The following is a 27,504-nucleotide window of genomic DNA, read 5'->3' as shown; positions in this document are numbered from 1 at the left end:
TACAGTAATTTGAATTACTCGGTAAGACAATGTCTTCTCTGTTGATTCTATTTTCGTCACTTCCTGCTCGAATTAATTAATGAACACATGTATATGCATGCTAATAAGCATCGTGCATTCTATTAAGCCTTGTCTACACTATCAACTTTATGTGACAAAAACATGTGATGTGCCCATATATGGACATGATGATGTCATATCAGTACCATGTTTGGACATATCACTGCCATATTTGGGCACATCACACTTTTTTTTGTCCAACTAGTTTGATAGTGTAGATAGGACTTTATGCTAATAAGCATCGTGCATGCTATTACGCTAATGAGCAGTACAGTCATTCGATTCATTCGATCCTAGGCAATGTCTTCTTTGATATCCACTGTTGATTCTATCTTCATCACTTCCTGCTCAATTTAATTAATCTAAGGTAAAGCATTCTGTATTGTTTACATGATAGTATCTGTTTTTCAGCGTGTTTTATTGTCACTACAAGATGAAAACTAAAACAGATACTGTAGTCAAGATAAGATGACAAATAAATTCCACTGGCCTTCTTGGCTCTGCCTACGCTATCAAACTATTGATAAAAAAAAAGTGTGATGTGCCCAATATGGTAGTGAAATGCTCAAATATGGTAGTGATACGACATCATCAGGTACATAATGGGCACATCGCATTTTTTTGTCTCATAAAGTTTGATAATGTAGACAGAGCTTTAGAATAGTTGCGAACACATTACTGTAGTCAATGCATTATCGTGCATGATATTGTACAAAATAGGATCGCGTATATTTTTATTTATTAAACCGTAGTTTAATAATATTCATCACGTTTTAAAATATTTTATTTTTGCCAATAGTTATTTCTGTGAGAGTTCACACACAGGTAAACGGTGCCTTTATGAAATGTTTAGTGCTGTTATACATGTTCAGTGCTGTATTTCTTATACATGTTCAGGGCATTTAGTATGAAATATTGAGGATATTTAAAATAAGCTGCCTTTCTTTGATTGGAAATAAATCGGTGGTTTTGGGATTTAAGTTTGTGCTTAACTCGTTTGTATGTTGTAATCTGGCACATATATCAAGAATCGTATCATATCTTAAAGATAACCATAATACATGAAATAATTTCCCAACGCACAAGTTTATTTATTTACACAGATCATTCGACACTATATGCAAAGAGATTGGTGATAAAGCGTGGTTCCCACTAGAACGCAACGTAACGCAACCGACGCAACGTAAGAAAATGCCCTTCCAATATTTGCGTGAAATCAAACCTGCCGATGTTTGCAGCTAGCACTGTTTTGTCGTCGGTTCCCACTTGTGATTGATTTCACGCAGGTGGGGGAAAACACAATTATTAGAAGGGCATTTTCTTGCGTTACGTAGGGTTGCGTTACGTTGCATCGCTAGTGGGAACCAAGCTTTAACCAATGTATTTACTGCAGTAGCCATGATCTTTTATTGATTTCATTAATGATCATGCTGGACATTTGACTGGCATCGTGTTTATTATTGGTTATTCACGCATTATACCATACGATATACTTCGCTTGTGCACTGTTTGTTTAAGCGTGGTTCCCACTAGAACGCAACGCAACGACGTATCGACGACGCAAAGTGATGTAAAAATCGCAGGTTTGATTTTACGCAGGCGGGGGCAAACAAAATGATTGGAAGGGCATTTTCTTACGTTGCGTAGATTCCGTTACGTTGCGTCGCTAGTGGGAACCAAGCTTTACAATGGAAGAATAAGAAAAAATACCGTAACAGTTAAAATGTAATTCCACAGTTAACCACAGCGTTTTAAGTATTTCCCTGAAAATAGAAAGGAACAAGGAGAAAAACTAGTTAGTGTAGACAGAGCCTTATATATTGTTAGATCTGCGAAGGACGGTTTTACCTTATCACACACGGAGCATGCGTAATCGTATTCATTGAACTACTGACCAATTAGAAACGGCATCCGTCCTCACGGCCCAACACCACGTGCATCATCGTCACGTGCTCCCGATCACACGCCACGATCGACACGGCGAAATGGAAGGCCAGTTGAAATTGTATTATAATTATGTTTATGGTCCAATTTTACGACGAGAAACAAGACCTATAGCCTACAGTTATTAAACTAAGCGTTCCTTTTATCATCCCCATCATCTTCCCGATATCTTTATATATGCCTACTACCTAGGCCAGGGAATCGAGAAGCATGCTCGCCGATGGTGAGTATTTTTAGGCGCATGGGAGTGGAGCGGGAAGGTGATATTTTTAGGTGGAGTAGGCCTGGCCATTTTACTGCATTTCGTAACAATATCTGTAAATCAGTTTTATTTTTCATTCAATGACTTATCAATTATATTTTCATATCAAAAGTTGTACAGTTGTGAGTTGCAAAAATCACTTTATTATGTGCTAAATTTTTTTTTGAAACAATTAGTGTAACCACACATATACAATGTAGGCTATAATAAAAAATGTATCTTATCTACACAGCACATTAACATATAAATAGAAAGATCTATTTTCTAGAATTATTTTTTTAGAGTCGACATAATTAGGTTTACTTTTTCATCATTATAACACACTCCTTTATATATACTTGAATCATTCATGCAGTTAAATTACTATACTTTATATTATATTCAAATCCAAAAGGTATTTTATTCAAGTAATTCGTCAAGTATAATACTGCATTTTACTATATAACTTTCACAAGACCTTACTTTCAATTGCAATATTTTTGTTTAAATAGTATTGTAATGTAAAAAAAAATAGAGTTGTTAAGGTTATTTTCAGCTTGAATATACAGCTGACTCTAAAATACTTTACTTTAATTTTTTTTCTTAAGACATGATTATTTTTTACTTTTGTTTTTATATACAGCATAATTATAGTTTCACACTGGTCTAGTTGACATACTGTATTAATATATTACCAGAGCTTTTACTTAGCCAACTGTTGAGGACAAAATGTGTGTTCATTAATTTTTATTTAAAAAGAAAAAAGTGTATTTTTGCAAAAGTACAAATTCTAAAGCTTTGTCTAGACTATCAAACTAGTTTGACAAAAAAAGTATGATGTACCCAAATATGGTATGGATATGACATCATCATGTCCATATATGGGCACATCACATTCTTTTGTCACATAAAGTTTGATAGTCTGAAGATTGAAACAAATTAATTGAATCAAAATGATGATGATACCCATTGTGGCTGCAACTGTGGTTGCTGTTGCTGCTGTTGTGGTTGTTGATGTTGTTGTTGCTTCTTAGCCTGGAGAAACTTCTGTAATCGCCGTCGTCTCTTGTTTGCCTTAATATACTGGTGTAGCTTAAAGCCACCATAGACAGGTAAGGCTATTGCACTGCAGGTTAACACTAGGCCACCAGCCCCTACAACAAGTCCTAGGCATACAGGGGCTGCAAGAATCTGACATCCTATCAAACAAAACAAAAAGCAAATTGATATTTTTAGCTGTAAAACATTCTGTTGTTTGATGATACCTGTAGGTTTGACCATGGAATATATTATTATTATTACTCCATTGTGATTGAAATATTGTTTTATTTTTATTATTTGCTATTTATTTATAGTTATCGTAACTTAAAGTTTTGCATTTATCTTTATATTTCTTCATATATTACAATAAATTAATTATTTTAACATATAGCATATTTCATAATATTTCTTATACAAGTTGGTGTTAAGCTTTGATTAGGATTGTAATTGTAGTTCAGAGTAGGGCAAAACATCTAATCAAGCTTTGATTAGTTTCTTTTAACTAAATCTTTATTCTTATCACCTTTTGTCAATGATGATTGTTTATGATAAGATATTTATACTGGATAACCTCTTCAGTCCAAGACTGGTCTCCCACAGGGCCCAGTGTTATGATCAGTGGCTGTGTGTACTAGTACACTGGGGTAACCTCTTCAGTCCAAGACTGGTCTCCCACAGGGCCCAGTGTTATGATCAGTGGCTGTGTGTACTAGTACACTGGGGTAACCTCTTCAGTCCAAGACTGGTCTCCCACAGGGCCCAGTGTTATGATCAAGTGGCTGTGTGTACTAGTACACTGGGGTGACCTCTTCAGTCCAAGACTGGTCTCCCACAGGGCCCAGTGTTATGATCAAGTGGCTGTGTGTACTGTACTAGTACACTGGGGTGACCTCTTCAGTCCAAGACTGGTCTCCCACAGGGCCCAGTGTTATGATCAGTGGCTGTGTGTACTAGTACACTGGGGTAACCTCTTCAGTCCAAGACTGGTCTCCCACAGGGCCCAGTGTTATGATCAAGTGGCTGTGTGTACTAGTACACTGGGGTAACCTCCTACTCATCTCGAAAGATGTACTAGGTTCTTTAAAGTGCACATTATTCTTTTCTTGTATGCAAGGCTCCATGTTTGTATAGCATACATTGAATCACCAGGGAATAGAGGATATATATATATATGGATATAAATTATTTACCGGTAATTATTTTTTTGTGGCAATTCAAGAGCATTCTTAACAATTTCCGTGTTTAACATTAAACTTTCTATAGTTTGTTTCCATTTATTAACTATTTAGGGCATGAATGTCTGTTATTGTTTTAATGTTTAAATCGTTTTTAAATCTTTTTTTATTTGGTTCATCAAGTTACTTGTTGGTCTTCCTTTTAATCGTAGAATAGAGAAATGAGTATGCCCAAAAAACCCCATAATGCTGTGGACAATTTAAATCAATAAAATATTATTATAGAACAAAAAAAAAATCCTTAGAAAATGTGAGATTATTAACAAGGTAGATTTGGTAGAATTTTTATAATACAATTTTGACATGGTCCCTTTCTCAGTCATTATACACAATGACAGCAAGTAATTTAAATAAGTACTTCTATAGGCAAGATGTAAAACCTCTGTGGAGCAGTGGCGTAGTGGCGTAATGAAGAAGAAACCCAAATGATGTCAACTGAAAGGCAGGCAAGTAGAGGCCTTTTAAGATTGTTATCACGAATCTCATCAAGAAATGCGGATGTCTCTCAAACAATGATGAAGAAATGATAAAAACATGTTTGAAAATGTCAAATGGTAATTACTTTTGAATTGCTCAGCTTAACATTGATTAGTCAATTGCACGGCACAATCATCTCTACATACACACAAGTTTGAACCACAGTTTGGATTTGACCCCAAAAAGGTCAAAGTTAACAAAACATTGCATCCAGTTAGTACTGTATGTACTTTTTATTTCAAGGTTTCTCAACTTTTCCAAAAAAACGTAAAAGGTCAAATTTGACAAAACACTGCATGCAGTTACTAGCATGTAAAACATTTTTTTGTTAAATTTTTTATTGAAGTGTCTCAGTGCTAATGCAATAATGAAAATGAAAATAGGTGTCCCTTAAATAGGGGTTTGCTAAAGTGTTAAAACATATATCTTCATTTGACAGGAAGTGTCCCCATAATAGAGGTTTCCCGCAAATGAGGTGTTCTACCTTATTCAAAACATTTATAATTGAAAAATTTGCTATAAAAATGTAAAGAGTCTATATAATATATCAAATTTCTTGTAAACTTGTTGTAATGTTGAAAACCTTTCCCAGAAATGTCTCCTAAATTAAAATTCATAGCGTTGAAATTGAATTTGAAAAAGCTGTGATGGACATTATTTATTCATTATTTTACGATCAAGATGTTCATGCACAAGTAATTGTTACCTTTGAGACATAATCCACTGTATGTATGTATGTATGTATGTATGTATGTAATAGTTTACTTGTTCAATCATTGCCTCTATAAATTGCCTCATTTATATTCCAACCTATGGTACGCCATAATCCTCTAAACAAAACTTGATAATATCTGATTGCTTTTAAGTCTTTTAATAATGAGGCAAACCGCAAATGATAATATTAGTAATGCTAGAAGAAGATTTTCTTTTGTGTTTGAGAAAAGCACACATTTAACACCAATTACTGGAGAACTTAACTCATGATTCATTAAGAGTTAAATAAAAACTGAGTGCTGTTTATGTGCCAGAGAATTTGAACTTGTACAATACTTTATTGGAAGACTTGTGTATGGATAACAACCAAAACCTCCAAGATATTCTTAATTTTTGTTGAGGAATCGCTTGTGTTACTATGACAAAACCGTACTCTCTTCCTAGTACTGTTCTTTGTTCTCTAAAGCTCTGTCTACACATCAAACTAGTTTGACCAAAAAAGTGTGATGTGCCCAAATATGGCAGTGATATGCCCAAATATGGTAGTAATATGACATCATCATGTCCATATATGGGCACATCACATTTTTTTTTGTCACATAAAATTTTATAGCGTAGACAGAGCTTTAGATATATATAGTTCTTTAGTTTTTAAGTAGACACTCGTATGCTTTATAATCTGTAGTAGGTAAATATATGCTTTAAAAAGATACTTTTTTAAAAGAATCAATCGCTTTATACCATTCCATCATTGCATAGATAAATTTAAGATCTGCGTTGTTATCTTTACAGTAGCTACATAATTATTTGCTATTTTGTTCATCCTGAATTGATCCAGGGCAATAGTAATAAATTAAACTGATAATTTATTCATTTTGTCAAAATAAATGATCTTAAAATCGATAGAATTGTGACTGAAAAAAGAGTTAATGTACAGGACGAATCATTACCATAATAATTAATGCTATTCATAGCTTTTATCTGACAACGCTAAAGTGACAAATTGATTGACAGTTAATATTTAGTATTTAATGTGTTGCACTTTAAGATACAAGATAACGACATCGATATTACCAAAAGAGAATACGAATTAGCTGCAGATGATCTCTCTGATATGAATATTGAGATTTGAAAATGTTACTGCAAAACAATGACTTAAGCTTTGTCTACACTATCAAACTAGTTTGACAAAAAAGTGTGCCCATTATGGACATGATGATGTCATATCAATACCATATTTGATAATTAGACGAAGCTTTAATAGGAAGTATTTAATTGTACAAATGAATTTATGAAGTGCTTTTTAATGTCTATTTTTGACAGACCATTAATATTGTTTACTGGGGTCCGGCCTGTTGCCACCTGGCTTTTTGCCACCCGGTTGATTGTTTGAAAAATCCTTGATTCTCCCCCGTAGATAATAGAAAGGGATACAAATAGCAAAACATCATAGATATATTCTTTCAATCAAGCACTATGCACTGTATATTATGTGTACAATCTGTTACCTTTCTGGCATATCTTTATTATAATGTACTATAGGACTACCAGGAATACTGAGCTTCAATGAGTCAACAATTTTGTCTGATTTCCAAGAACTAACATTCCTACTCGTGCTTTCTTATTAGTGTTTTAATTTAATTTTTACTTTAAACTAATTCAACACATTTTATTAATTCAAAATTGGTTTCACCATGAAGCTACTGTATCATTATATCATTACTTTCCTATATAAAATTGTTGCCAATAAAAGGGTCCAATTATTAAATAATAGGGGTCTTAATAGGAGTTGACCTTTAGTGAGGTCATATACTGGCTGTAAGTTTATGGAAAAGTGTCTCCTAAATGAGATCATACCATAGAGATATTATAGTGATATAATATATCTCTATGATCATACTCATAGTGAAATTTTTATTTTATACTAATATCATTTTTATTGATTTACGATAGGTATGCACACACACAGTGTAAACAGTATGATAAAACAATCACAGTGTGCCTACTGTAAATATACCATGGTCAATTACTTCCCATTGTGTAAACCCTTGCAGTGTTTCATTGTACTTGGCAAATTAGCCGTAGCAACTATCATTGTTTACGAGAAATTTGTATATAGATTTACAGTCTTTGATATCTGCTTTTTGATCACATAATTTATGGTGACCTGTTTGTTTAGAATGATATGGAAAAAAATGGGGTAATATAAAAAAGGGGAAATTTGTCTTTTTCCAATATCATTGTCTTTGAATTTAGAACTGTGCGTGGTATTGTTTTGACTTTTATATTGGTTGGTTTGGTATTCTGTTGGTATAATAATCAATTTTAATTCACTTGCTGTTTCCTTTATTATGTTATTTTCTTTGTCCCTAACAGGATGCTAGCCAGTTGTTTATTATCATTTCCTTTTGTTGTGATGAAATTAACTTTCAAAATGATGTATCACCCATTTGTTCTAGCAGGATACAATATAATTTTTCGATACTAATTTCCATATCCTTCTACAATTTCCTTTTAAAAAGTATTTATATAAATATACCAGACGAAAAACAAAACTACTGTATATTACTAGCAAATGTGAAATGCGAGTACTGCAAGTTCCGCAGCAGTATATTTGTAATATAGAACTATGCGTTGTTGTTGCTATGCTATGTTTGTTGTTCTGTCTACACTTTCAAACTTTATGTAACAAAAAAATGTGATATAAAATAAAAAATAAGGACCAACTCGAAGTTCAGTTGGCCCCTTCAACAAGTTTTAAGCTCTGTCTACACTATCAAATTTTATGTAAAAAAAAAAAGTGATGTGCCCATATATGGACATGATCATGTCATATCAATACCATATTTGGTTATATCACCACCATATTTGGGCATATCACCACCATATTTGGGCAGTATAGACAGAGCTTTAGATAGAAAAGATGCAATTTGTTACAGAATACATACCTAATACAGCACCTCTAACAGCACGTCGTTCCATCGGATCGTGAGGCTTGAATCGGTATTTACAGCCAAACACGCTGTAACGAGAATAATGATCTCCAAAGAATTTCATGCCTCGGAAGCGCTCTCCACATTGGTAGCAGAATTCGGTGTTGCAATTTGAACATGTCATGTGATCACATCCTGTTACTCTTTGAATTAGCACCTGTATGTAAATAAAAAAAATTAATGTATGCAAATTACGGTTTATCGCATACCATTAATGTTAATATTCTAGATTCTTGTTCTTGATTGAGCTACAATACAATCATTCTAGTTCTAGTTAGTTCTAGTTTCCCCATGACCTAGATGATCGTAGGGGCGTAGCAGATGAGATACTGTAGTAGTACTCATCATCATACGATACACAGGCAGAAGCCATATCTCCCAGTAGTGCCTAACTGTATCTCTTCTCAGTTCTGAATACAATCATAGGCCTATATTTAAAATACACACCTTACATTTTGGACATCTATGAGCATTTTGTTGTCCGAAACTCCATTCCTTCGCCCACTGCTTCAACATGCGATCTCCACGTCTCCATTCTTTGCACGTTAAACCCTCGTGCCATGGAGCATGACAGGGAAAACACCAATTAAGCGAACACTCTTCGCAGGTAATGGGCACATTTTCGGATTTGGATTTAGCACCATTTTGTAAGCTGGTTAGATGATTGCATCTTGGACATGTTTTTGTGCTGGGATTTGAGTTGGCTTCAAGTAAAAAGCGATAAAACTTGTCCCTAATTTCGGGCTCAAGGAAATATGAAATTTCTTCGCGGCACACAAAAGCTTTGCACGTAGAACCTGGACAAGATATCTTTACAATTCGCTGTTTTACTTGCGTTGTGAAGTATTCTTTTAAACATAAATCGCAAACAGGTAATTTACAACATATACGGACGTGTAACGACTCAACGCAGAAGCATATTTGACAACTGGTCACTTCTGAGCGCCCTCTACAAAACAAAGGAGGCGGAGTACCCGACTGTAATTCTCGATTTTGTACAGCAGCGCCACCAACAATCAGAGTCATATACGTGTCAATGTCGTTAAGTGCTGCATCAATAGCGCCATCTGTTAAAAGCTGTTCACGACTTTGTCCAGCTTCCATACCTACCTCAAGAATACTAAATACATCACTATTGTCATTATCATTATCATCATCGTCGTCGTCAGAATCGGATTCAACGTATTGCACATTGTCCCCCTCGCTGTGATCCAGTTGGGTCATAACGACGGGGCCGTATGCGACATTCTCAAGTTGCGGTATATATTCTTCAAAATCGCTGTGACCTTCTGACGTCCACTGTGAATAGTATTCACGCGTGTCAGATGAGCGTCGTTCGCAATATCGGCCATAAGGTACGCGAGTCGGAAGATTCCACGTTTTATTGCACATGTAGATTGCCTGATTCTCCTTACTATCAGACAATTTGAATAAATTTAAATCAACGTTGATGAGACCATCATGGTCAGGTTCCACCTTCTCTGGAAATTGATCGCTTTGCGATTTATTTCTCTTGTTATGGGCTGGAATTTTAGTATTGCCACCAACCGCTGTGCTCCACCAAACTGTTTCATAGTCGCGTGGAAAGCTTAAGGCTCTTTTAACGCTGACAGCGCCTGGTGGAAGGTAAACTGGACGATGTTTGAATGGCTGGTTGCTGATAGGTTTGTGTCCAATATCCAAGTGATACTCCACTCTTGTACAGTTTTCACATGTTGATGATAAGATTGTGGGTTTGTCAGGCTCATCTGGTGTTTGAGTCGATATCGATGCAAACGTTTTCTTCATTTCGGATGGAGTGATCTGAATTTAAACACAAAAAGAGTAGAAAAAAATCTTTGGCTGTGATGCGAGTAATGTACGAAGTTTGAATAATAGGCCAGTTAATTATTGATTAGGATAGGAAATTGAAGGTATTGTATATTGTATTGTATATTAAACTACACAGCATTTTAATCATATATAAATACGTTGCTAATAATAAGACAGAGCTAGGCTATATTGTATTGCTAACTAGCATTGCAACCCTTGCCCTCTGCATGCTGCCCTGGTCAAATTATAAATAGAATACCCAACAACCGTACTTACAAACTGGGCCTAAGTAAGTGATCCTGAAATACTGTGTTATATTAGTTCAAATAGTCCCTATATTTAGCATCCGAGTTTACGTTTACACCAAATACTTACCGATACTCTAATAAGAGTGACGTGTGAATGTAATCTTACAATCAATACGAAATAATATGCGACATTTTTAGATCTTCTCTACATATTTATAGGCCTCGCACGAACCATTCATCATCTTTATTTATCGATGATTCCGATCAAGATTATTATTGCAACAACAAATATAGAGGGCGCTATTTATTATGGAACGCCCATGATGACACACAGTTCAACAACACAAGATATTAGGCAACAACCACATGTTTTTTCAAATTTATGGTAGGCGGGAGTTGTTTGAACGTCTGGGATATGTGCACGTTTACCTAATTTTTTGAACTAAAAAACAAACTTTATTAATGGAGTTAATATAGTACTCTATTGTTTAACATATACTTCTTACTACTTAGCGACATAGCCTAATATAATATACATACCTAGGTACCTCTCTAGTCTAGGCTAGACCTGCACTTAATGTTAAGTAACTAGAACTTAGAAGCTTGGCTAGTAGGCCTCCTGACCTAGCTAGGCTAGCTATCAAGTAATAGTAGGCTAGCTAGTAGAGTCCCTGTAGTGTAGTAGTAGTACTATTAGGAGAGCTATGTCAGCAGGTACAAAAACTGACTCAGGTAGTGTACAGTCGATCCACTACTGACAAAAATAAATAGTAGTTACAGTAGTACTGCAGTAGTGAAAGGCCCTAGTCCAGAGCATGTTATGTAATATAAAATAAATTATAATTAATAAAATAAATACTGTGAAATCTGCTAAAATGCAATCATTTGACCAATATTTAATTTCTTGTTATTTTCTAGGTGTAAACCTCATAATGGGTTGCAGTCATCGGTACTAAAATCAAAACCAAAGAATGCATAACACGCTGAACTGTGTTAAACTATTACAAAATAAAGGAACATATTTAAATAGAATTTTTTTTAAATGTCAAACTCTTTCGTGCTTAGCCAATATCTCACAGCAGACTACTGTATCATCACAACACCGCACCTATTCAAACAAGTATGTACATGAACGAGAAGCGGAGGACCTTACCGTACACAAATTTGGCGGTGACCATCGACAGCGAAAACACCGTGTCTATGTTTGGGGTTATGCGATGACGGGAAGTTTAGGTGTACCAACGTTTATCAAACCCAAGCCAAGAGTTCCTGTACGAAAGAAACAGACCGCCCCCTATCTGCTTTATTTTGATGAAAAGGTACCGACTAAATAGAAATTTTTTTTTTCATTTAACATCGTGTAAATAATCATTGACTTGTAAAATATAGATGTTTTTTTTTTCAAAAACATTCAAGTTCAAATTTATTGCCAAATACATAATTGAAATTTGTATTCCAGGGTTAAAAAACAACAAATATCTTGATTTCTGACATTACTAAACTTATAATTGAATTTGTAGATTTTTGACATGACTGAATTTATATTTGTAGATTTCAGATGTTGCCTGTGGTTATGGCTTTTCTCTCTTTTCCAGTAATAGCCTCAATTCATCGAAACTTTGGGGCACAGGAATTAACACAGACACACAGATAGGCTACCACGAGAAACAAGTGAATAGGGGTAGGTGGATGGATTAGGGGTGAAGGGCTACAGCGATATTTGGTTGAGGCTTGTGCATGAAGGATGCAGAATACTACAAGGTGTACAGTGTTTGGTTCAACACTAAAGCTCTTGCCAAACTTTACGCGACACAAAAATGTGATGTGCCCATATATGGACATGATGATGTCATGACATTTTTTTGTCAAACTAGTTTGATAGTGAGAGAGCTTAAGATGAGTGAGGTACTGTTATCTCTTGTGTTCAAATTAAAATGTCATAAAAAAGTTTGAAAATAAAAAAATGCACATTTATTTAGATGGAAATTAAAATACATTTATATAAATACTTTTTTAAGGTAAAAATTTAGAGTATGTAATAGCACCAGCTGAAATTCATCTACCTCTGAAAAGTCCTCGTTCCACTCGTGTGATTCAAGTTGCTTGCGGAAGAGCGCACTCTCTAGTTTTGACAGATCAAGAAGGAGGTATCAATAATTTTATTTGTTTTGATTTTCTTCTGACAAATAGTATCGATTAAGACTTCTTGGTGATAAAAAAATTAAAAAAATTAAATTAAAATTATATTCACTAGATAAATATTAGTTATTTCGTGTGAAATTGATTTTTTTGTGATGCTTTAAGTTTTTAGTCTAGGGAATAATGCATACGGCCAGTGTGGAAGAAAAGTCATAGAAGACGAAGATTACAGGTGCAGTAACAATTTATTTCTTACTTTAATATTAGGTTGTTTTTATCATTTTAATATGCCGTTAGATAGTGTAGACAGAGCTTTAGGTTGTTTTTATCATTTTAATATGCCGTTAGATAGTGTAGACAGAGCTTTATGTCATTACTTACACAGACAAAAAAGACAATAGTATCACTTTCCAGATTTATTGTATGTGCATATAGGTACCTATCTAATGTTCATGTTAACTTATAATACTTGTATTTTGGGGCCTCTCATTTGAGAGAACTGAATATTACTATTAGATAAATTTAAAATGTTTTCATATTTTACAATTTATTTAGCTGTAATATGAGAATTCACAACATTTCTGGTATTGAAGATAAAATAAAAAAGGTTTGTATCAGAAATTTGTTTGTAATCTTTCACCCCTAACTTTATTAATGTATAGCTAAAAAGAATCAATGCTGGCAATGATGTAGAACAGTTTGGCGCCCTCTGTATTAGTTTGCAACAGGAGCACAAAGAAAATTATTTTTTTAAAGTGTATAATGCTGCACCATCCTTGTGACTAGTTACTGCACTTTACACAAGAATGTAAAGACTATTGTCTACCAAAACAAAATCAAAATAAATATATTTATTAATATAACTAATATGTCATTTTGTAGTTTTAATCAAGTTATTTACTTTACACTATTCTTAGATTGTGTGTGGACAAGACCACAGTTTGTTTTTGACAGAAAGTGGGCAGGTCTTGAGTTGTGGATGGGGAGCTGACGGGCAAACAGGTTATGTTCATTTTACAATTTGAAGGAAATAATGATACTAAATAAACAAAATGAATGAAATATCTATATATGACTTAAGCTTTATCCAACATTATAGTATACATGTTTTGATGTGTAGTATGTTAATAATAGTTAAGCTCTGTCCACACTATCAAACTTTGTGACAAAAAATGTGATGTGCCCATATATAGACATGATGATCATATCACTACCATATTTGGGCACATCACACTGGTTTTTTTTTTTCAAACTAGTTTGATAGTGAAGACAGAGCTTAATACAAATCCCAAAATTCTGTCCGTAGGTAGAGGAGATTATGAAAGTTCAAGTGAGGTCAGTTTAATATCAGGTGATCTGAAAGGTGAAACAATTGTTGATGTCACTACGTATGCCGATTGCTGCTTAGCTGTATCAGGTAAGTTGTCTCCCCACACAATGAATACATAACTATAGAGATTACATAAAGCTCTATCTACACTATCAAACTAGTTTGACAAAAAAGTGTGATGTGCCCAAATATGGTAGTGACATGGCATCATCATGTCCATATATGGGCACATCACATTTTTTTTGTCACATAAAGTTTGATAGTGTAGACAGAGCTTAACATGGTTTTGTGTTTTGAAGCTTAGTAAATGTCAATGTCTTGATCATGACAAGAATCTTGGAGGCTTGAAGGATTTAAACCAATAAACTTAGATGACATCCACCATTCCATATCAGTCCCACTACTGCTAATGTTTACAATATTCAGATCACTGCTTTAATTGTTATTAATGCCACTTTATATTTATAAATAGCCTCCTCCGCAAGACTATCAGCTTGAATGTGTTCTTGTTCTCTAATTTCTGTTTTACTTTTGTTCTGACAGATAAAGGAGATGTATTTGGATGGGGAAATTCTGAATACAATCAACTTAGATTAGTTACAGATGAAACACAGGTTAGTAGCAAACTGTAACGTGAAAATGTAATTTAAATGTCATTCTAATCGTTCTGATTATGAGCCCGTTCGGACGGAACAAATTTACACGTGTAATGGTCGCGTGTGGTGTAAATTTTGAGATAAACTCGCTGTTTCAAAAATCAACCTCATGAGGTGGATTTTTCAATTACACCTTAAACCGCAAGCTGATTAACCGCAAGATAAGGAGCAATTTTGACCTTAGTGTAAAGAGATGCATGAAGTATGACACTGCTGGGTATTTTTTGTTAGTTTACACGTGTATATTGTTCATCGTCCGAACGATCACTGATTACACATGTAAAGTTACACGTGTAACTGATTTTACGTCCGAACACAGCCTATGTCCTCTAAATATGTATTTTAATTTGTCTGCAGATTGCAGAGCCAAGACGTCTTCCCTTAAAGGATGTTGGACGGGTTGTATCCGTGGCAACTGGTGGCACGGTTTGTGCACTTCTCAATGGTTAGTGTTTTCATCTATAATATGGGACAGAATTGATATTTTTTGTCCCACTATTTTGGACAATTTTATTTTTTTTTACTCTTCAGAGGCTAAAGGTTCACTGGCATATAGCTTGTTTATAAACAGCGAGATGTTTGAGTATAGCAATAAGATTTACTGATTGAATGACATTTTTTAGCTCTGTCTACACTATCAAACTTTATGCGACAACAAAATGTGATGTGTCCATTTATGGATATGATGATGTCATATCACTACCATATTGGGGCACATCACCCTTTTTTTATCGATCTAGTTTGATAGTGTACACAAAGCTTTAGCACGGTGGGAGTCAAAGATATATTCATATAACAATGAGTCATTGGATGTTTCAGAGTGGGAACATTTTTTCTATGTTGTCACTTACCTCACTGACTGACAGTTAGAGAACATGTGCTTTTGTTTCAGATTCTGGTGATGTGTATGTGTGGGGTTACGGTATATTAGGCAAGGGGCCAAAGCTTTCAGAGAGCAAAAGACCAGAACCCATCCCTGCGATTCTTTTTGGCCGTAGAGAATTGAAAGAACACGTCAAAGTTACCAGGATATTCTGTGGAATGCACCATTTTGCTGCCTTAACAAGTAAGATAAATATAATTGTATTGCTCCTTAACAGCATAACTAAATTATATTGCATTTATACAGCTTTAATTTCAAGGGAATCCCCTTATAAAGGCCTTTATGCTTAAATGGACAAGAGCAAACAACATACAATGCTCTGTGTACACTTTGTCCCCTTATGAAGGCTTCATAAGGGGAGCGGGTGTCAGCGGGATGGAGGGGTCAGTGTGATGGAGGGTCAGTGGGATGGAGGGTCAGGGGATGGCGGGTCAGTGCGATGGAGGGTCAGTGCGATGGAGGGTCAGTGGGATGGCGGGTCAGTGCGATGGAGGGTCAGTGCGATGGAGGGTCAGGGGGATGGAGGGTCAAGGGGATGGAGGGTCAGTGTGATGGAGGGTCAGTGTGATGGAGGGTCAGTGTGATGGAGGGTCAGTGGGATGGAGGGTCAGGGGGATGGCGGGTCAGTGTGATGGAGGGTCAGTGTGATGGAGGGTCAGTGTGATGGAGGGTCAGTGGGATGGAGGGTCAGGGGGATGGCGGGTCAGTGCGATGGAGGGTCAGTGCGATGGATGAGTGGTAGGAAGACCCAGAGTTGAAACTTGCTACCAAGAATTTAAAATACTGTAACACAAATAACAAGAAGCCATATCGAGTAATTCATAACGTATTAATACTGTATACACATAATGTACATGTCATTGAATAATATAATAAATACAAAATATTACAATTTATATGTATGTTATTTAGTGTAGGCTTAGTGTATGCATTAATGACTTTCTTGTTCTGGAAAATCAATACTTTTGGAATGAGAAGTTGATGAAGGTTGAATAAATGCATATATACATAATATACAGGTATAAAGCTCTGTCCACACTATCAAACTAGTTTGACAAAAAAAAAAGGTCAAATATGGTAGTGCTATGGCATCATCATGTCCATATACACATCACATTTTTGTCACATAAAGTTTCATAGTGTAGACAGAGCTTTATAAATGGTATTTATTTTACAAGGTGATGGTGACCTGTATACATGGGGTCAAAACTCCCATGGTTCTTTGGGACTTGGTATCCATCTGGATCAGTACTTCCCACTCAAGGTATGTTTATTTTCATTTGATGTTTAACTTGCATTTGAGACACGGGCAATAATACCTTTCACATCGACTAAAGCTCTGTCTACACTATTAAACTTTATGTGACATGATGATGTCACATTGCTACCATATTTGCACACATCCCACTTTTTTTTCAATCTATAGTTTGATAGTGTAGACAGAGCTTTAGTCGATGTGAAAGGTATTATCCAGGGCATCAACGCGCTTTGATGAAGCTGCTTAGAGCGGATTCCGAGCCCAGTGTATTTCATGGCAGTAACCGCTTCTTAAGGCAGTGGATTATGCAACTTAATTGTAAAATACTAGTTAGTTCTGTAATATCAAAAAATATCTATATAAATACATATAATGAAAAACATATAAGGTACAGTATGGTATATGTAAATACTATAATTTGCATAATTAGGCATAAAGCATGTGCTCAATACAGACATTGATAATATATATATTTTTTTTAAAGAAACTTTTATTTGTAAGTTGGTCATCTCTCCCTTGGCATCATTTTTGATAACAAAAATTCTTTTGTTACTGTTCCACAGTATAATAATATTATCTGATATTTATTTTAATGAATATAAAATTGTTAAAATATTTGAATTAGAATTTTATCTTTATAATCAATATTTTTCCATTGTCGAGAAACACTAAAATATATAATGGCATAAAATGAGAACTATGGTAACGTGGCTAATGTTATACGATTAAAAACTCAATAAATATTGGTATTTGTATTGCCTTTTTTATAGGTTGGTGTTCCAGCGGAAGTTATTGATGTAGCCTGTGGTGTTGATCACATGATTGCACTTGCAAAAACGTTTATATGATAATGTTCTAATGCGGTGGCAGTTTTGTGTTTTTAAATTTCAATGAACTGATGCTGTCTTTTAGAGGTTGTTGCAAAAAGCCTAGACAATCTATAAAACTATTAATATCTAACAATAGATTAAGGGGGACACATTTACAACCAAAATTGACCCCCTTAATAGGAGCGTTCCCTGAATAGGGGTGTTCCCTGAAAAGGGGTGAGACCTAGATAGCGGTGTGCCCTGAATAGGAGTTTCCCCCTGAATAGGTGTGTTTACCTAGAAAGTGGTGTGCCCTTAATAGAAGTGTGACCTAGGTAGGGATGTACACTGAATAGGGGTGTGACCTAGATAGGGATGTGCCCTGAATAGGGGTTGGTCGTAATTTTGAAACATATATTATCCTCCCCAGTCCTGTTCATTTAATGGGAAAAGTGTCTCCTTAAAAGAGCTGTCCCCACAATAGCAGTCTCCTAAATGATGTCTGATTATCTATAATGCTGAATCATGTTATTTCACACATGTTAATCATCCATTGTTTAGTATTGGTACTAACCATGCGTATACATTTATTCTATTCATTAAACTTTATTATAAATTTATATTAAAATTTAAATTTAGACATACCATTATTAATTTTTAAAATGCGTATGGACTCTCAATCTAATTATTGTGTATTGGCATCACGAATGAATAGTTTTGTAGTTGTAGTATACAGGAGGTCTTGTATTCATAATTTTAATCTAATTATCAATTTTAATCAATAACATAATATTAATTTCTTTTGCTGCTCTGTAGATGTATTTTAATTACAGTGAGTGGCAGTATACATTCCTAAGAGACTCATAATAATATTAATATGCTTATTCTGTTCTTATATTTATTCAGTGTTCACAAATAAGATACTGTCAATATTGTTGAAAATATCGTCGTAGTAACTATATACATTTAATCGTACGTTCATGTTTTGTGTCATTTCAAAGTTTGTAACTATGGCAATGATGCAAGACTATATGTATCCTTTAGTCTGATGTTTGATGAAATAATGTATTTAAATGTATAACGTGCCTTTTGAGTTTATCCTTTGCATTTGATTGATGTATGTATTTGAGGTGTTACGTAGCGGTAGACATTACCGGTCCATCATCTCTCGTCGAACAAATATTAGGTTTCGTAACAGCGTTTGTCCGGCTGCCAATCGGGCACTGAATGCTTGTCAGTATACCGTACGAAAGTGATGTGATACTTTGTTATTGTTTTTGTTTTTTCATTTTTTTTGTGTATCTCAGATATAATTTCTATGTATAATTTATATGCAAATGACAATAAATAGAAGTAATTTTCCACTGATGAATGACGCAAAAATACGAAAAATATCAAATGGTAATAATCGTTCTAAAGTTTTGTTTTCACATACGAAAAAAAAAATCGCAGCCCGCCTTTTTATTCATGGTAGAGATGAATGCGACATTCGTGATCAGTCTATAGATCATTTCTCTCACATTTGCCATGAAGGAAAGCAGACGGCATTAGGCCTAGCCCCTAATGTTGTAATAATTCACAGTAGGTGTGTTATACTACAAATAATGAATGTTTGTATGATTAACTGTTCTATTTAACGTTAAATTAACGTTAACGTTTCAACTCATGAAATAGTGTAACCATTCAACTTAGGCCTATTTGTATAATATTTCATGGATTTTTAAAACGATTCACAATTATAATAAATATAATTACAGATATTAAGTAACATGTTGGGAATACAATTCTGGAGAAAAAATCAATTTTATAAGCTAATGCGATTCGTTGATACGAATACTCTTCCGCCTTCTGTAAAGCCATTTCTTCTTCGCGTTCGCTTTTTGACGCGTCATCGGAATAAACATTCTGGAAATGCAGTGGGATGTATTTGCTGTCAGAGACGTTCTTCACCTGTTTCTGTGGATGGAAACAGTTTACGGCGTGGTTAGCATGTTCTGAAAAATTTTCTTCGGCCGAGTTTCCGCAGCAAAAACAACATTATCTGTTCATTTTTTAACCAATAAAGTGCGCATGATCAGTCATTGGCAAACAACCAGATGCCCAATCACATTGCAACAATGTGTTCTTCAGATCAAAAGTTAAAAATTATCGCATTTATCCGATAATTATCCGATTTAAATGATAATGATAATTATCGGTTAATTTTTCTCGAGTGGAATCGGTTAAACCCCGTTTCTACAGGCAGTAAGTTTATCGGTTAATTATCGGTTAATTTGTGGCTGCGGAAACACGCTATTCGTTTACCTCTTGCAACATCATCGTAAATCATCATAAATCTCTGTCTAACTAGTTTGACAAAAGTGTGATGTGCCTAAATATAGTAGTGATATACTTAAATATGATATATGAGCCTATATAGGCTCATCACATTTTTTGCCACATAAAGTTTGATAGAACTTAAGTTGGCCTTTAGCAAAGTGTTTGTACAGGTTGTGTGGTGTACAATCTGCGAAATCTGTTTTGGGAATCGTATGCAAACTTTTGAATTGAGTATAAATAGTCATCACTAACCGATTTATTTTTTCGTTTGTTTTCGAATTGTTTTTTCGCTTCTTCTCCGTGTTTTTTGGCCGTTGTGTAGATGTGATGCGCGAGCGCGTATTCAAATAACGCAAGGTTGATAAATGTTTGGCACAACCCCATCCACCAGTCCATAACCTAAAATAGATTCATTGAAATCATATGTACAAAAATCAGAAGAACTACACAATGTAAATAAACATGGGGCGCTAAACATAAAGAAAACAAACATTCATTTCTCGAAACCAACCATGCAGTCTGAGTATAACATTGATGACAGACGGAAAAGTGGAAATTACTAGAAACAAACTAGACTTTCGCCAAGTCTGTAGTTATTTTGAGGCTTTTTTTTAGTATACGTATGAAACGCCATATATGCAAAAAAATGTATCTTTTTACTAATTTACTAAGTCAAAACTCCGTCCAGAACCCACACTAGAAACCAACAAATGTTCAATTGAATTTGAAATTCTTACAGTCGCATATCCAAGTTTTGGTGTCAACCGTTGAGCAGATACCATCTGTGTGTAAAAGGTTAGCACCGTGGTCATCCCTAGTGCGATGCGGGCTGGAACGGCTCCGATATCGATCCAAAAGTTGATCCAGCTGAGGATTACTAAACCACCAGCAGGGTACATATAACCCCATACGTAGAAATTCCTCTGTCGCTGAAGTCTGAGGGTGAACCCGATGCAGGAGATGTTTTCTATGTGACGTGTGCAAAAGAAGCAAAAGAAAACCAATTTTTAAGATAATTTTTAAGTGTCCTCGTGTTAAAAAATGCAAGAGAATTCAACTTACACTGGCACATTAGTATTATAAAAAATGTATATAGATCTATCATCGTAGGCGGGCCTATTGATAAGAGTCCTCTATTAAATACTATGTTATTTTATTTTAATTATATCGTAATATCTTTTCATTTGGATTTTGGACTGAAACGTAACTCATCCAAACTTTCGCTTTGATTCGTCAAATTACGTCATTGTGTTACGTCATAAATCAAACTTAAGCACAGTGTACTATACCTGTGTCTGAAACCGGTTCGTAGAAAGCGTATTGTTCTTCGACTAGAGGCGTGTGGTAATGGGCGACCGATGATACAGCTGATAAATCGATAGCTTCGTTATACGACCAATCCAGATGTATCTGATCGTCGATATAACCAACTGTAATACACAAAATAACATACTATGCATTCTAAAGGGCTTTTGTTTAAAATGATTATCGCAAGTTAGATACAACCAATACGCGCGTACAACCAATATGTGCGTACAACCAATACACGCATGTAAAGATTTCAACAATGTTTGAACGCGCGTGTCGAATTATGTAATCCGATCTGGATAACACAACGTATCGGTATAACGTCAATAGTAAACTGAAACTGCCCCAGTGATATTTTAATGTGATGGCGCTAGTTACCGTCCGTTATGCGTGAGTAATCTGTGAATGACGTAATGCATCAGTAGACAATCGTGGTTGCCTGTATACACTTACAATTCGTCATTTTTAACGGACATCTCTGAACGTCAAATGGGAAGTAAACGTAATCCATCGGACAGAAATGCCTTATCTTCATTCTGAAACATTTGAATATAAAGTATAAATCGGTAAAAAAATTGAACATTTTGATACCCACAAGGCTATAGAGAGAGAGAGGTTAAAAACAGACGAGGCAGAGATGTTTTATATATTATCAATATAAAATATGACGATCTCTGCTGGGGAATTGGGGTAGGTAGATAAAATTGAAAATTCAAACTGGCTACGGTCCTGAACCCATTTATTTCAGCATTCAAGAACGGGTTTCCCTAATTTGCCTTGTATGTGATTTTCTACTAATTTTGTGTCAATAAAGCGTGGTTCCCACTAGAACGCAACGCAACGACGTATCGACGCAAAGTGCTGTATTGCGTAATCACAAGTGGGAACCGACGACGCAATAGTGCTGCAAACAACGTGGGTTTGATTTCACGCAGGCGCGCGGGGGCAAACACATTGAGTGGAAGGGCATTTCCTTACGTTGCGTAGATTTCGTTACGTTGCGTCGCCAGTGAGAACCAAGCTTTAGCCAGAATAGAAAAAAAAAGATGGATCGTACCTGGTGACGTAAGATACACTGTCTGGTTTACTTATCCTGACCACCTGATTACTTTTAGTGACGTCACTTATATCGGCCTCTGTCGAATCCGTAAATATCATATTTGGTATCCACACCTTATTTACGTCACTGCCTATGAGGACGAGGGCTTCACTCTGGCTATGGTTCAGTCGCCAATCAGACCATAGAACCTCTAGGAGTATTGTCATACTGAAATCCTGTATGCATATTCAGTATTTAGTTTAGTTTTTAAGCATGTAGTATAGAAGTTGTATATATGAACATTCATCTTGAAGCCCAAATAGGTAAACGGGAATCAAAATACAAGCACGCACTAAAGCGTGGTTCCCACTAGGACGCAACGCAAGAACGTAAACGCAACGCGAGCGTGTTGACCAATGACAAGCGACAGTTCGAATAATCCATCGCTTGTGATTGGTCAATTCACTTACGTTGCGTCTACGTATTTGGGTTGCGTCCTAGTGGGAACCAAACTTAACCCGTGATAAAAATTAAGCTAAAATTCATATTAAAAAAACGTTATATAAATGTTATATAAGGATAAATAGAGAGTGTCTCGGCACTCGTGTACGTGTCTCATTGGTATTACCGACTGCTCGCGTAATGATTGGTTCCCGCTAAAGACGCAACATAAGTGAGTTGACCAATCACAATCGATGGATTATTCAAACTGTCGCTTGACATTGGTCAACATGCGTTGTGTTTACGTCCTTGCGTTGCGTCCTAGTGGGAACCAATCTTAAGGAGCACGAATACTTTGTTCGTTTCATGCAAGTATTTGACCAATATATTGTCTGCGACGAACCATTTTAAAAACATCGCTCATCAATAGACCAATTTTCCTAGTGTGAACCAAGCTTTACTTACTTGATTTTGTTCTCGTATTGAATCGATTCCAAGGATTGTCATGTGAACGTAAATATTATCCGCCTTACCTAAACATAACGGTATAAGATAAAAATCTTTCAACTATATTATATAGATACATTTTTCTAAAGCTCTGTCTACACTATCAAACTAGTTTGACGAAAAAATGTGATGTGCTCAAATATGGTACCGTAGTGATATGACGTCATCGTATCCATGGGCAAATCACACTTTTTTTGTCGCATAAAGTTTGATAGTGTAGACAGAGCTTTACACCTACGGGACCATCACAATTGGTTCAAATAGGGGTATCTCCAATAATTAAATTCCAGTATTGTACCGCAACTAACACAAATGCACAGACATGGGTTAATCCTACGTAGGCCTAACTATAATTATCTACAATTCACATACCTGTATTTAAAGGTCTAGAAATGGCAAGATTCGGACGGTTAAGTAAATCTTCCAGCACGCTAACATGTTCGTTGTAACCGTCGTTAAAATCTGAGGAACTAAAGATAATTTAAAGCTTTTTAATTTTCTGTATTTATCACATGTAAGGTATACGTAAAATCCCGTGTTTTAAAAGCCAATTTACACAGACGAGTGGTAACACTAGGCGGAAAACCGCGTAGCTTGTCCACATAGAATCTTCAGAGCGGATGCCGCCCGTCCGCTCCGCGTTGTGTGTAATGATGATAAGGAATAACATAGATTCATTGTTATTACCGTTACCGCTCGTCTGTGTAAATTAGCCTTTACTTTGAACGTGTACGTATAAGGAACTGCGAGTATTTCATTACATATGTGTTCCTTTCCACACCGCCTTTAACCTCACAGCATTTTTCTATCTCAGAGCTTAAGCTTTGTCTACCTGTATCAAACTAATTTGACAAAGTGTGATGTGCCCAAATATGGTTGTGATATGCCCAAATATGGAAGTGACATGACATCATCATCATGTCCATATATAGGCACATCACATTTTTTTTGTCACATAAAGTTTGATAGTGTAGACAGAGCTTTATGATAGTCAAGTGTGTCATAACCCCTCGAAACTCCTCTCCTCCTCTATTCAAGTATCTTTTCCATACAATAGATGATATAAATTGATACCATACATATACACGATTTTTTAGAAAACATGAACTCGTTTGTTTACAAATGCTGTGAATATCAATAATGTTCGTAAGATATTAATATTCAAAATGACATGACGATTTGATTGCCTAACAATATACTACCACACGTTAATCGATCTATAGATAAACAGATAGCACCCAATATTGCATTGTCATGCAGTGAGAAAAGTTGCATTATTTGCAAGAAATAATTTCTGTTCTTGCGATTTTAAATAGTAAAAGAAAGTGCAGTAACAATATAGAAAACTCTTCTTATGTACATTGCTCCTTGCTGCTGTAGTAAGGAACAGATTAACAGGGGCATTCCTTGCTACAATATACGTAGTATCTTGCCTCGTGCTACACTGTAATGGAAACTGTGCAATAGGAACAATCTTCTACTTCATACTTTCCTTAGTGTGTACGCGGTAGTAACATGTATTGCACTTGCTACATTATGTAGTAACTTGTCTCATGCTACACTGTACTTAAATGTAAGTACTAAAATAACCATGCAATAAGGGACCGTTTTCTGTAAAGCCATACAAGTGAGACCCATAGCCACGTTTTATAGTACAGAAACATTGCGATGAATTAAAAGTATTCATTTCAGTTTCATTTTTTTTTTTATTTCGGATAGTACATCCATATACTTATCATACAAAAAACAAAAAGAGAAACAATTGCACCAGAAAAGTAACAATAGTATCTATCTCTCCCACAAAACCAAACTACAATATTCTAAAATATCAATTTGCACCAACGCTGATGTAGGTTGGATTGTGGAAGTACGTTAACTATGGTTTGAATCAGACTATTGCAGCTGTCTTGAATTCTGTTATTAATACTGTATGCAGGCCTATATATAAAATATAGATATTAAATTGTAGCATTGACTTGATGATTTAAGTCCGTTGGTATATCGTTAATATGCACGCCTAGATATGTCATAATCGATGAAGTCATTAAGATGACAAACTGGTACTAATTGGATAGCCAAAGACTATGAATGAAAATGGTCTTTTAAATCCTCCGGGTCTACTGCATTTTTCCCAAATAAATAATATTTCGAGAATCTTCGTTAAATCGCCACTTGATAATTATATTTATAGTTAAATCATCATTTTTTGTGAGTTTTTGACATAAATGATACATTTTTGATATACAAAACAAAATATTGATAATGTAATTACCTTCCACTGTCAATACTGAATGTAGAAAAAACGAATCCATTGTAATTGCCAACAATTAATGTCGTAATTAAAATAAATACGAGCCTCATTTTTTCACTAGACTTGAGTAAATTGCAGTTTTCGAACGTAACGTACTTTTTCTGCTCTACTTCTTGCGTCTAACTCCGTCGACGTATCTTATTCGCATTTCTTCCACACAGTGTCTAACCGTCCGCGTATTGTTCGCGCCGCCGCCTCAAGTTCTTGGGTGACTGTCAACTATTATTATATCGCGTTGTAATGTGTACTATTTTCATTATTCGCTTAAATTAAACGTACGCTCATTCATGCGTATCGCTACCATAGCAACATGCTACTATATTAATGAATATAATAAAGTAAAGTAAAGTATCTATATAATCTCAATAAATAACTTGCAGCGAGAAGAAATAAAACCTGACTATAGCTTTAAGCGCTTTTAATTTGTCAACATTGATATATTTGTCTAAGGGTTTCGCATGATATGTGTATGGATATTAGGACATTGGGATCAAAACAGTAACATAATTACTTAATTTTTGGATGGCCTATAGAAACAAGTTGAAGTCGAAGTTGATAGCGCCGCTACGGAGTATTAAATCAGATGTTACAGATGCGGCATGAGTGCTGTCGAATCGTGATGAAAAGTTTACTGGGCCAATTTGCACAGACGAACGGTAACGGTAATAATAAAATAGAATCTATGTTATTCCTTATGACCATTTACACACAACGCGGAGATACAAATACTAAAGATGTATTGTCCCTTAAAACACAAAAAATAACAAAATATTCTAAATTTAAATTGGCCATATCAAAGTATAAATATTAAAGTTATTTCTCAAAATTCGAAAATTCGAGCCAAAAACAACAAATTTACGTAATTAACAGGTAAATTAATTTGATTACATTTCGTCTGAAAAATCGTTGCGAGCGAAAGTAAACAAAGATTTCAAACCACGAGTATGCATTATGCATGATGCTAATTAGGATTGTTTACAACTCGTCACGGTTGAGAAGGTTTTTTCACACAGATCGCGAGGAAGTTTTATGATTATCCATACAGAGTAGCCAAACAAGCGCGTTGCATTATGAGATATGTTTTGATCGAAAACTTGGAAGTCAAAGTTATTTTTTGAAAAAAAACCCGTCTGTATTTCAGTTAAATGATTTTTGTTTCGACTAATTTTTGGTGAAAGTTAATAACTATTATGATACTTCAAAATGACCCACTTTTTTTGAAATCTTTTTTTAAAATTTTTTTGGAATTAGTCAAAGGGACAATACATCTTTAAATTGGAATAACGATTAAAGATACCAATGAATATGAACCGAGACAGCATTTTATGTCAGCTATGACACTGTCGAATTTGACCATCTCGAACTATTCGACCCTGATCAACATATTATGTTTTCTTTCTGTTATCATCGAAAAGATGGTACAAATAAAAATATAATAGAATAATGTATGTTTCTTTTAGATAATTCTTTGTATCAACTGTTTGGCCGGGTTCTTGTTGTGATTTTGTCCTCATTATGTCTGTTTATCATATTGTTAACCTACTTTTTCTTTCCAATGTTAAACTTCAATTTTACTTGTATTTAAAATAATATTGATTGCAATAAATGCTATCGTATCGTACATTCTGTCATTTGAAAACAGTATTATTATTGTGATGATCAGTTGAGTGAAAATCAATAAATAGCATAATAAGACATAATATTACGTTACTTGCTATGTAATTGGTACGGTACGGGAA

The 27,504-nt window shown here is 35.0% G+C and overlaps 3 protein-coding genes across 5 annotated transcripts; 1 reads left to right on the top strand and 2 right to left on the bottom strand.

The window, feature by feature from the left end:
• Positions 1-1,713: 1,713 nt before the first annotated feature.
• LOC144840390 (uncharacterized) lies at positions 1,714-11,035 on the bottom strand. Of its 2 annotated transcripts, XM_078696195.1 has the most exons (5): positions 10,893-11,035; positions 9,153-10,508; positions 8,661-8,862; positions 3,212-3,444; positions 1,714-1,823 (listed from the first exon to the last, which is right to left on the bottom strand). In XM_078696195.1, exons 2-5 carry the CDS (start codon positions 10,491-10,493, stop codon positions 1,812-1,814), a joined length of 1,788 nt encoding a protein of 595 aa, XP_078552321.1. In that variant the 5' UTR covers positions 10,494-10,508; positions 10,893-11,035; the 3' UTR covers positions 1,714-1,811. The 2 variants fall into 2 exon arrangements, with proteins under 2 accessions (XP_078552321.1, XP_078552320.1); XM_078696194.1 differs by lacking the exon at positions 1,714-1,823 and having other exon boundaries at positions 2,331-3,444.
• LOC144840396 (RCC1-like G exchanging factor-like protein) lies at positions 11,023-19,378 on the top strand. 2 transcript variants are annotated; one of them, XM_078696202.1, is made up of 13 exons: positions 11,023-11,150; positions 11,684-12,084; positions 12,317-12,446; positions 12,784-12,912; positions 13,070-13,136; positions 13,460-13,511; positions 13,822-13,906; positions 14,211-14,321; positions 14,778-14,848; positions 15,248-15,335; positions 15,783-15,956; positions 16,952-17,037; positions 17,802-19,378. In XM_078696202.1, exons 2-13 carry the CDS (start codon positions 11,737-11,739, stop codon positions 17,877-17,879), a joined length of 1,419 nt encoding a protein of 472 aa, XP_078552328.1. In that variant the 5' UTR covers positions 11,023-11,150; positions 11,684-11,736; the 3' UTR covers positions 17,880-19,378. The 2 variants fall into 2 exon arrangements, with proteins under 2 accessions (XP_078552328.1, XP_078552329.1); XM_078696203.1 differs by lacking the exon at positions 11,023-11,150 and having other exon boundaries at positions 11,978-12,084; positions 12,361-12,446.
• LOC144840402 (glycine receptor subunit alpha-2-like) lies at positions 19,242-25,935 on the bottom strand. The gene is made up of 9 exons (XM_078696210.1): positions 25,727-25,935; positions 23,827-23,924; positions 23,413-23,480; positions 22,525-22,742; positions 21,921-22,003; positions 21,449-21,589; positions 20,897-21,126; positions 20,412-20,558; positions 19,242-19,796 (listed from the first exon to the last, which is right to left on the bottom strand). Exons 1-9 carry the CDS (start codon positions 25,813-25,815, stop codon positions 19,551-19,553), a joined length of 1,320 nt encoding a protein of 439 aa, XP_078552336.1. The 5' UTR covers positions 25,816-25,935; the 3' UTR covers positions 19,242-19,550.
• Positions 25,936-27,504: the final 1,569 nt, after the last annotated feature.

The sequence above is a fragment of the Antedon bifida genome, chromosome 4, assembly GCF_963402885.1.
Source record: "Antedon bifida chromosome 4, ecAntBifi1.1, whole genome shotgun sequence".
In the NCBI taxonomy this organism is placed as follows: Eukaryota; Metazoa; Echinodermata; class Crinoidea; order Comatulida; family Antedonidae; genus Antedon; species Antedon bifida.
This window is presented reverse-complemented; position numbering and strand designations above follow the sequence as displayed.

Excerpts from the sequence above, each read along its gene's own strand:
- LOC144840390 (XM_078696194.1), bottom strand. The coding sequence starts at position 10,493 with ATGAAGAAAACGTTTGCATCGATATCGACTCAAACACCAGATGAGCCT. Across the intron at positions 8,863-9,152 it reads ATAGATGTCCAAAATGTAAG|GTGCTAATTCAAAGAGTAAC; the intron begins GTGTGTATTTTA and ends ATTTACATACAG. Across the intron at positions 3,445-8,660 it reads TGTTAGAGGTGCTGTATTAG|GATGTCAGATTCTTGCAGCC; the intron begins GTATGTATTCTG and ends TTTGTTTGATAG.
- LOC144840396 (XM_078696202.1), top strand. The coding sequence starts at position 11,737 with ATGCATAACACGCTGAACTGTGTTAAACTATTACAAAATAAAGGAACA. Across the intron at positions 12,085-12,316 it reads TGCTTTATTTTGATGAAAAG|ATTTCAGATGTTGCCTGTGG; the intron begins GTACCGACTAAA and ends TTATATTTGTAG. Across the intron at positions 14,849-15,247 it reads TAGTTACAGATGAAACACAG|ATTGCAGAGCCAAGACGTCT; the intron begins GTTAGTAGCAAA and ends ATTTGTCTGCAG.
- LOC144840402 (XM_078696210.1), bottom strand. The coding sequence starts at position 25,815 with ATGAGGCTCGTATTTATTTTAATTACGACATTAATTGTTGGCAATTAC. Across the intron at positions 23,925-25,726 it reads TTCAGTATTGACAGTGGAAG|TTCCTCAGATTTTAACGACG; the intron begins GTAATTACATTA and ends AATTATCTTTAG. Across the intron at positions 21,590-21,920 it reads TCCGTTAAAAATGACGAATT|TTGGTTATATCGACGATCAG; the intron begins GTAAGTGTATAC and ends TGTGTATTACAG.